The 10,742-nt window shown below is 45.2% G+C and overlaps 1 protein-coding gene across 4 annotated transcripts in view; it reads right to left on the reverse strand.

Annotated features, from left to right (window-relative positions):
* Window positions 1-10,360, reverse strand: part of IL1R2 (interleukin 1 receptor type 2) — a 33,768-nt gene extending 23,408 nt beyond the window's left edge. Inside the window, exon 1 of one of the 4 annotated variants that reach the window (XM_042931894.1) lies at window positions 10,113-10,359. In XM_042931894.1, coding sequence (XP_042787828.1) covers window positions 10,113-10,126 — 14 coding nt within the window. In that variant the 5' untranslated portion in view covers window positions 10,127-10,359. Of the gene's footprint in view, window positions 1-4,578; window positions 7,324-10,112 lie in introns of those variants that run through there. The other 3 variants (XM_042931896.1, XM_042931895.1, XM_042931897.1) reach the window with 3 other exon arrangements.
* Between the last annotated feature and the right edge of the window lie 382 nt (window positions 10,361-10,742).

Consider the following 10,742-nt stretch of genomic DNA (forward strand, 5'->3'; position numbering starts at 1 on the left):
AATATACACATGATCAGAAACTTCTGTCATTTAGGGGCATATGGGTGGCTCAGTTGGTTAAGCATCTGACTGTTGATTTCAGTTCAGGTAATGATCTAGCAGTTTATGGGATTGAACCCCACATCTGGCTCTGTACTGAGGGCACCGAGTCTGCTTGGGACTTCTCTCTCCCTCTCTCTCAAAGTAAATAAACATTAAAAAAAAAAAAAAAAAAAACCAGAAACCTCTGTCATTTCAAATGTTAATTTGCCTTCCCCTAAGCTCCACTCATTGGTCAGAGTCCATCCTAGAAGGAAGCTCAGAAGAAGTCCGTCAACATTGCACAGTAGTTCTGAGAGGGAGTCTCTACGGGAAAGAACTGTGGAAAACACATGGACTTGAGAGTCTGACAAAGCAAATGTGAGTCCTGCCTTCCTTGTGTGCCAGCGGGATGGTTTAGGGCCCGTGGCAGGGCAGGGACTGGGGGGCGTGGGGATCATACTGCCTCTGAGAGACTCAGTCTGCTAATCTGTAAAATGGCTGTAGCTAGCATGTGGCACAGAAGGGTCAGATTCCATGTGATATGTAACGAGGTCAACACAGAGCTGGCAAAGACAAATCACTTAAAATGTGGTGGCTCTCATCAGCACTTTACAGAAGCAGACCCAAAAACTCAGGAGGTGAGTAACTTTATCAAGAGCACACAACTGGCAGAATTGAGTTAGAGGTCAGAGTTTCCACCAGCTGCATTTTTACTAACTCCTGCTAAGGGTCCCTCTCACAGCCTGAGAACTTTCTGGTACCATAGTCAATAACTTACCTAATACCAGTTGCTACATTAGAATGGTGTTCAACTTTACCTAATGGAATCAATAAACCTGATGCCTAAATCCATATTATAGAAAAATGTTTGGGGCACCTGGGTGTCTCAGTCAGTTAAGTGTCTGACTCTTGATATCAGCTCAGGTTGTGATCTCCCAGTTGTGTGATTGAGCCCTGAGTTGGGCTCTGCGCTGACAGCACGAAGACTGGGATTCTCTCTCTCCCTCTCTCTCTGCCCCTCCAGTGCTTGTGCGTGCATGCATGCTCTCTCTTTTCCTCTCTCCCTCACTCAAAATTAAATAAATAAACTTTAAAAAAAGAAGTGTGTTTAACATGTAAACACACAATTGTAAATACATGCACACACACACATTGAAAGCCTACCATGGAATTCTGATGCTTTCATTCAGACCGACATCTTAGCGGTAAAGTCTTTAAGCACATTAGAGCAGGAGATTGAAGCTGGATTTCTGGAAGCTGGATTCACTCTACCATTAACTAGCTATGTGATCTTAGGCAAGCCACTAAGAGATTTACCCAATCTGGGTCACAGTTTCTTCATCTCTAAAATAAAAACAAGGACTGAGCTGCTGAAAGCTCCCAGGTCTCTTTCAGCTGTAAAACCCTAGGATTCAAAGTCAGTGTGGATTTGCACTTAGGCTCTGGCCTTGGGCACAGCTCCAGTTTCTAAAGCAGGAAGTAAGGGGCCTTAGTCAGATAACCACCAAATCTCATCAATTCACTTGCAGAAGTCCCAAAGCCAGAAAACAGCAGAGCCAGGATTCAAGACCTCTGAGTTCTCCTGAGGATGGGAGTTCTAGCTCCACTGGGCTACTCACTGGGTAATGTTTGTTGTGTGTTGGCATGGGACAGGAAGCAACCCCTTTAAGCCGAATGTGGCTTTCAACCTCTTGTAATCTGAGTGTATGTAATAAACACCACACAGTCATTCAGAGAACTTATTCATCTGAAATAAGTCATTCAGAGAACTTATTCATCTGAAATAAGGTGGGCAGAGGAAACAAGGACAAAATGATCTGAACAGCTGAAAGAGAGCAATATGATCCTGGCACAAAGGCATGTATATTTTACTCACAAAAGGAGCTTTTCACCTCTCTCACAGAACCTCTTTCTGGTTGCGTATAGAGTATTATCACTTCTCAGAGTGGCAATTATATTTTCTAAAGATGGCCACAACAGTATCTCCCATCTTACGTGGTCTTCTATGATGTGATTGTGCACTCTGCCATCAGAACTTGGAGTCCAGCTCCCCTCCATTGAATGGGGCCAGCCTGGGACTTGTGTCTAACCAACAAAATAATGCTGGGTGAATGCTTCCACCTAGTTTCCTTGGGATGCTTACTCTGGGGAAAGTTAGCCACCATGTAAACTGTCCAACTACTCTGAGACCACCTTGCAAAGGAGGCCACATGTAAGGAATATGGTTGACAGCTCCAGCTATGTCTGGCCTCATAGGAATCCCCTCAAAGACACCATCCATGTGAGTAAAGCCCTCTTAGACTCTCCAGAAGAGTCCTTTCACTAGCTGAGTACCACTGTTTGAACCCAATCAAATCACATGGAGCAGAAGAATTGCTTAGCTGAGTCCCTCTCAAATTCATGACCTGCAGAATATGTGAATTATAATAAAATGTTTGTTATAAGATGCTAAATTCTGGGGCACTTTGTTACACAGCAATATGTGACCAGAACACTTCATCAAATGCAGATTCGAGGTGGCAAATTAGAAAGAGGGACTGTACTGGTAGAAGAAAATGTACAGAGAAGTGAGTGACAGCTGATGGCCCAATGACACAGGACACAGAAAAACATTAAGACAGATGCAGGAAAAAGGAAAAGAAAAATATGAAGACAGTTGCAAGAACCAGAGTACTTCAATCAAGGACCTTTAAGAGCAGACATCAATGGTCCCTCCACCTCACTATGCCTGACTGACAGTGTCAGGGTGACACATTCCAATGTATTTCTCTCCTTGCTATCTCCAATTCTTCTGCCACGATAGCCCAAAGAAAAGGGAAGAGCAAAACCTTCCCCAGAAAGGAGGGAAGGAAGTGGATGTGACATATTCCTTCCTGGTAGGAAGGGGAAGTAGAAGAAAAGGCTTTGGGGGCTGCAGGGTGAAAGGAGGAAAACCACAAGAGCAAGTAGGCATATTGGCATGCTCCTGAGACACACGGTAGAAGGGATGGGGGTGGGGGAGCAACTGAGAGCAGAGAAACTTTTGTTCTGCTTTCAAATTGGGTCTCCAGAGGAACACCACCATGGTAAAGCAAGGCATCCTGACCAAGTGGGGGTGCTAAGGAAGAAGGTAAATAATGGCATGGCATGTTCAGGTAGAGGGATGCAAGGGTTAGTCCCCTGCTAGATTGAGTTCTTCACTGATGGAGAAGAGATCCAGATATTCCCCTGTGCTTCCCGTGGAGAACGGGAGGTAAACTGAGATCTGGGCTACTATGGGGCTGACATGATGAAAGACGAGGTGACTTGAAGCCAAGACTGCCAGATATTCAGTCCATGAGGAGCAGTGTGGCCAAATGTGGAAACATACCCCCAACAGGTGGTAAATTCCACACACTTAAGCCCTGAGCTCTCCACCCTCTACTACCATGGCTTTTCTGGGGCTCCCCTGAGATCCTCTTGGTCCAGCAACAAATACTACAGCATCCATTCCAACTGGTTGATGTTCGTTCATCCCTGCTGGTTGTTAAATATTCTGAGTATAATCTGCACAAATGGCCAGTCTAAGCCAGGAGAGAAACGTGGCTATGGCCAAGACACAGAGAATCTATGGAGCCAGTGAGGCACACAGTGGACCCAAGTTGGCCACTGTCATGGCTCTGACCCAGCTGCAAGATCAGACCACGGGTTTTCCCAGCCACAGAACTCAGCAGTAGATTCAGCAAGACACTACATGACCACCCCATCCAGAGACATCTCCATGGAAACCAGTGAAGTCCTCAGGCCATCAGGTGTGGACTGTCACCCTTCCTATCCTGCCCTGAGGACATGGCCTCCCTATTGTCAGACTCCTTCCTGGCTAGGAGGTGAGAAACTCTGAAAGCCTGAGCTCCACCCAAAAGAGACTGAATAAATCCAAGAGAGGCAAATGTGAGCCAGCAAGATGGGGATGACATTTTCCTAATGAAAAGGGGCCTCAAGACCAAATGAGATTCTTATTAAAATAGTGATTAAAGGTACAATTTTTAGCATCAATTTGTAGTGAGTATAAAGTTTCACCATGCTACATATATTTTAGAAAGAGTTCCTTCCAAAATTAAGTTGTCAAAAAAGGTGGGTTTTTCTCTTTATGCATTGAAAGATCATCTTCCACTCCCTGGAAAATGTGCCCAACCAGGGTGGCTTGTCCTCTGAGGGTCACAGAAGGTGGCAGCTTTCCCTAGCCCTGTGTCCAGCATGTCCATGAGAGCAGAGAAAAGTCAAGCGAAAACAAACCATTAAAAACTCAAACGATTTTGGGGTGCCTGGGTGGCTAAGCGTCCGACTTCGGCTCAGGTCATGATCTCACAGTTTGTGAGTTCGAGCCCCGCGTCGGGCTCTGTGCTGACAGCTCAGAACCTGGAGCCTGCTTTGGATTCTGTATCTTCCTCTCTCTCTGCCCCTCCCCTGCTCACGCTTTGTCTCTCTCTGTCTCAAAAAAAAATAAAACATTTAAAAAAAAAAAACTCAAATGATTGTTATCTATACCGTCTGGGGAAATCCATTGCCATGAGAAAGCCCACTAAAGCCCAGACTTACTGGGTTTTCCACAGACCCGAAAAGTCTCACCAGGAGTCCTTTGCTGTCCTCTGTGGCTGGGGTCAAGCATTCCATTCACACACTAACCCCTCTGGCTGTTTTCAGCCCTGCAATGCCCAGCTGCCTTGTCAAGAAGAGATCTGTGAAGCTGGACGGTCTGAAATCCTGCTTCCTCCCAACCTGAGCAACATGCTCACGCTGACCAATATCTGGAACTTTTCTACTTTGGATACACACAGAATTTCACTTCTCTGTACCCTTGAAGTTAGACATAGTCACATGACTGGTTATAGCCATGTAAAGTAAGTAGGAAGGATATGGATCACTAAGCATTTCATTTCTGGTGCCTACCCTCCAGCACTCTTTCTCTGAGCCCTTGTTTATTGACAGCGGCCACATAGGATGATCAGGTTATCCTGATAGGAGGCTGAGGTCTATCTACTTCCATCCATGGATCCACTCAGTTGTCTCTGCATGTCTTTCTCCTTCTGTTAAGTAGGAGAAACATCTATTTCCCACCCCAGCACTCATGTCAAAACAATCTAACAGATGGTCTTCATGAATTCTCTTTTGAAAATGTCCTCAAGTGGCTACAGCAAGCCGTCCACAGTCTCACACAGCTGACCAATGACAATGAGATAGCATGAGCAAAAGAAACTTGTGTTGTACTAAGCTACTGAGATGTTTTAGGTTTATCTCTAACTTGGAATGATATGCACAGCAACCGAAGAAAACAATTGTAATTGTTTTCTATTGTTGTGTAGAGATACCATGAACTCGGTGACTTAAAATAACACCCATTCATTAGTCATACTGCTGTGGGTCAGATGTCTGGTCTCAGCATGGATAAAGTCTCTGCTCAGGGTCTAGCAGACTATCAAAGCTCAGGGTCCTGTTCCAAGTTTTTGGTAGGAGTCAGTTCCTTTAGATTGTACAACTGGGGTCCCCACTTTCATGCCGGTTGTAAGCCAAGGCCACTCTCAGCAGCTAGAAGCCACCCACCGTTTCCGGCCTCATGGCCACCTCCACAAGATGACAGTTTGTTTTCTCAAGGCCAATAGAACAATATCGAATGTTGCTTCATGTATGTCTGACCTCTTGACTCTGACCTCTAGACTTTTTTTTTTTTTTTATACAGTCTACCTGGTTGTATCAGGCACACCCAGGAAAACTCCTTTTGATCAACTTCAAGTCAACTAGTCAGGGTCTTAAATTACACCTGCAAAATTCTTTCACCTTTGTGGTACAAGGTAAACCTAATCATTACATTCTTATATTCCCTCCTCATTCAGGGGAGGGGATATACAAGGGCCTGGATCAGTGGGGGTCGTCTTAGGATTCTGCTTACCACAGACATTTAAAAAACATTCCAATGAATATTAGCTCTAGAAAATCCAGGAACTATCCACAGCTTTGCTTTCACTTCTTCCTTGCTCCCAAGTAAGAAAACCTTGTCCCAAACGTTTTGAAGCCTTGCTATTCAAAGTGTCATCCATGACCAGCAGCATCACTTGTGAAGAGAGGTGAAATCTCAGGCCCCACCTCAGACTCAGGCATCAGAATTATGGGCATATTAACGAGATTTCTAGGTGATTGAGAAGCATTGATCTTTAGATTGGTTCATCCTTAAATAAAGTAGGCAGAGGTCTACATGGAGTGAGAGCACAGCTTATATTAAATTCCCATGCCCTGATCACTCCAGGCTTTCAGAGCGGTTTCTGAAATTTTGCTGTCAGAATCACATAATCTGATGATGATATAGAAGATGGTGATACTAGCTAACATTTACTGAACATCAATATACGCCAAGCAGTAGGCAAAGCTCTTTTAATTTCCCCAACGTGTAATGAGCTACATATTATTATTTTTGTTTTAGAGATGAAGACATGGAGGCTTACAAGAAGAGTTCCTTACTCCTCTATGGAAAAACAAATAAAAGTGGTGGGGCCAGGATTTGCCATAACTCAGGGTGTATGTGATCGTATTGTCAGAAGTTGTCAAAGCTAGTCTGTGAATCACAAACTAGGGTCTGGGCCAATTCAGCTTGTGAGTAAGCATTCTTCAGCCAGAATGTTGGTATTACTTTTCACTGAATTTCTTTCCCAAGGGACAACCTTATTCCAATTGGCCACAAGCCCTATCACTCACAGACTCACAGAGTTGATTTACTGCCTGGACTGTGAATATACTCAAGCCTGAAATCCCCAATTAAGTCCACGTATTCTTGAATTTCCCCTTGACATTTCATGACAAATGTGGGTGGTATGAATACTTTCCAGAGATCCTTAACAACAGCAAAGAACCTCTGCTCCCTAACCCATCCCTGTTATCTGATGAGTGAAACTAATGTCCAGAAACTAAGGTACGTGTCTACGTCACATAGCAAGATAATATCAAGGTTCTAAATTGGGCTCTTTTGGCCCTGCAATCAAATATCACAATCATCTGCCTCCTCATGTTTAGGAAACTATTTATGCTCAATATGAAACAGAGGTTCTTAACCAAAGTATGTTTCAGAAACGTTTGGATGGAGGTTAATATAGATTCTCAGACTTCTCTCCTATTCACACCACTGGTGAGTCAAATGCCCATTAATCTGAAATTCATCAGATAAATTACAGGTTCAGAACACAGAGTTTGAAGTCGAGCTAGTCCCTGAATAGTTAATAGAGGTGGGACAGTAAGGAGTATAAGGGACAGAATAGGGCAGTGGCTCTCAGCCTTGGTTATACATTGGAACTCCCTGAAAAGTTTTAAATTTTTCTTTTAATGTTTATTTATTTTTGAGAGAGAGAGAGAGTGTGTGAGCAAGGAAGGTGAAGAAAGAGAGACACAGAATCCAAAGCAGTCTCCAGGTTCTGAGTATCAGCACAGAGCCCAAAGCAGGGCTCGAATTCACGGACCACAAAATCATGATCTAAGTCAAAGTCAGACACCTAACCAACTAAGCCACCCAGACACCCCTAGAAAACTTTAAACACTACTAATGCCTGGATCCCAGCGCCCGACATTAATGATGTAATTGGTCCCAGGTACAGAGATTTTTAAAAGTTCCCCAACTGATTCTAACACTTGGCCAGGGCTGAGAACCACTGGAGTAGGGTCTCTGAGATGCTAGAGTATTAACAGCACCATCACCATTTCCCTTGTGACCCCACTGGGTTTGGCCCATCACCTGGCCACAGAAACTTCCATATTCCTTTCATCTTTTTGCTGCCCTTTGCCACCCCCTTCCTATGTTAAGCAATGTTCCTTCATTAGTGAAGAACAAAATTGATAGGAGCCTGAGGTCAAGATTCAGACACTAAGATACCTCTTGTTCCTGCTGTGATTATGTGTCCATCCGTTAAAAGAATTCTCCTATTTAAGACCTCCGGCCTCTGGTACTCATGTCAAACCCAGTGGGTCTCTGAGAGCTGTTTTGAAAATGGCCTCAAAATGTTGTTGTCCTGAAACAACTCCCTGGTCAGTTTGCACTGGGTGTAAAACTTCTTGTTGTTGCCTAAAGAAGTGGTTCTCAAAGTGTGGTCCCCGGACCCGGAGCATCAGCATCACCGGGGAACTGCTCAGAGATGCAAGTCCTCAGACATTCTGCACACAAGTACTGAATCAGAAATCTGAGCAGATCCAGCAGTCTGTGCTTACTAAACCCCAGGGGTACAGGTACACCCTCAGGTTTGAGAAGCACTGGCCAAAGGCTCCGTCTTGACCATGTGCCCCCATACGGAAAGCAGCTGATGATAACATAAAAAGGCAACCTAAACCCATACAACTGCCATTTGTCAGTTGCGTTTTTATGTGACACGGACTCTGCTAGCCTGGGAGGGAGGAGGAACAGGGCCTGAGGATCTTAATCACACAGTAGTTTGTCATGCAACAGCTGGGGTGTGAGGTCCAGTGGGAGCCAGGAGGTTGAGGGGACACCTGCTGGCAGGAGTTGGGAGGTGCTCCCTGGCAGCTGGGAATCAATGGAGCAGAGACTATCCTCACAGCTCCTCTGACCCTACCCAAGTTTCCTGCTTGCCTCTTAGGGTAACCAAAGAGGCCAAAATGTGGGAAAATGCAATGGAAATGGACAAGACTGTAATGAGATGTGACTGTAAATGAGATGTCAGTTGTGTGTGTGGGAATACCACACCGAGCCGGTGGGATGGAACCCACTGCCCCCCTTGAGATGGCAGAGCTCAGAGAGATGGGCCAGGGCAAGGGTGAACTGGGTGGGATGGGGTGAGCTGAGGAGTAGGAAGCAGCATCCCATCGCAGGCCCTGAGCAGCTGGTGGGGGTGGGGGTGGGGGTGGCGGGGGCTTGACAGGTCAGGTCACTCAACTGTCTGTTTATAGAAGAGGAAACCCAGACAGAGACGAGGCTTGACCTGGACCACACCACACTAATGGCAGAGCTGGGAGCTTCTGAGGACACTGGGGTTCCATGAGGAGCCAAGGCTTCCAAAGCCGTGGGATTCAAGAGAGATAATGCCAAAGAGTGAGAGCCAACATCTCGGCAGCACACACGGTGTGCCAGGCTGCTCCAAGCGCTTCCCGTGATTCAGACTCATTTACTCTTCCCACTACCTTGGGATCCTCCTCACGAAGGTCACTATTTACAGATGGGGAAACTGAGGCACTGAGAGGCTAAACATAAATTGTGCAATGTATTTCATTATAATTGGGGGTAAAAATTAACTTTGTTTTAAAAATCGTACCTAGTTTTATTATTTCACGAGAATGAAGCAAGGGATAGAGGTAAGCTTAATGCTTCCTGGCTATTGATTACTGGCCAGCTGCTGGCCACTGGATAGATGATCTCTATCAAAATTGTACTCCTTATTCACTAGAGTACAGAATGGTTTAAAGACAGTCATGTTATGGACACAGGTGTGACATCATACAGCTAGTAAGAGGCAAAGTCAAAACTCGAACACAGACCCTTTAGCCTCACAGCTCACACTTTACCACCACTATCTGCTTGCTACTCCTCCAAGACAACCCAGAGTCCTGGCATTCAGCCGGCTCTGAAAGCCCCAGTGTTAGAAGAGTGACACCCACTTTTAAAAAGGAAACATGCCCTACTAGAAAGTTCCCCAACCTTCCAAAGAAGAAAGCCTCTGAATTCAGTGTAAGCCTCGTAGGCACAGCCTCCCCCGAGGTGACCTGTCTACAACTATGAATTTCCTTTTATTGGATTCTGCACCAATTTTACCTGTTGCTTGGAAACATGGAAGATCCTCAGAGACCCTTTGATCCAGCCCTTTTTTGACAGAGAAACTGAAGCCCAAGAAGGTCAAGGTCACCTTCACACAAGTGAAGATCAAAGAGATGAGGAATGTCACCCAGGAAGACACCCAGAGACATCAGGAAATCTGCTTGAGGTTCCATTCTGAAATGGAACCCAAGGGTCCTGACGCCTCAGATTTCCCTCTCTCTCTCTCTCTCTCTCTCTCTCTCTCATTCTGTCATTCCCTCTCTCTCTCATTCTCTCACTCTCTCTGTTTCTCCTTCTCTCTCATACCCTCATATTCTCAAAATCCTCTTACCTGCAGCCCTGCATTCTTTGACTTTGTTGCTTCTCGCCTGGGGAAGGCTGCCAGGCCCAACTTTTACCTTCAGTGGAAACTCAGCAGTCCAGGCAGGGATTTATATCCTCGTCCTCCAGGGATTTCCTAATAGGGCTTGTGTCACTCTCTCTGACTGAGTGGCTGTGAACACACCTTTTCCCTCCTTACCGGGGAGCACCCTCTGGCTTATGGTGCTGGGTGCATGATCACTCAGTTGAGGAAGTGGCCAAGGAAACTGTGTGTAAGTTTCCTTATTTTTTTGTGACTCGCTAAAACTTACGTACTTCCAGCTGAGAGGTGGTTTTAAAGTGATGTGTATTCTGCCTGACCATGGCTCCATCAAAGAGAAAAGGAGGTCTTCTGGGCTTTAACTGGTGAGAGAGTTGATGTCTGTCCCCATGGAACCCTTCTGGGATAGAAGGAGAGTTAAGCTTTGAGTCCTCCGTGTCCCAGTCTTATATGATTTCTAATTGTTAAGTGAAGGAAGGCAGTGACTTTCCAAATCTTTATTACAATTTGTTGAATTTGTCAAACTGAATAGTTTGCTGGAAATGGAAATTCAGTCCTAAATCATGTCTGTACAAAACAAATGTCTCCTAACTCCCTCTA

This window comes from Panthera leo, chromosome A3, assembly GCF_018350215.1.
Source record: "Panthera leo isolate Ple1 chromosome A3, P.leo_Ple1_pat1.1, whole genome shotgun sequence".
NCBI classification, from domain to species: domain Eukaryota; kingdom Metazoa; phylum Chordata; class Mammalia; order Carnivora; family Felidae; genus Panthera; species Panthera leo.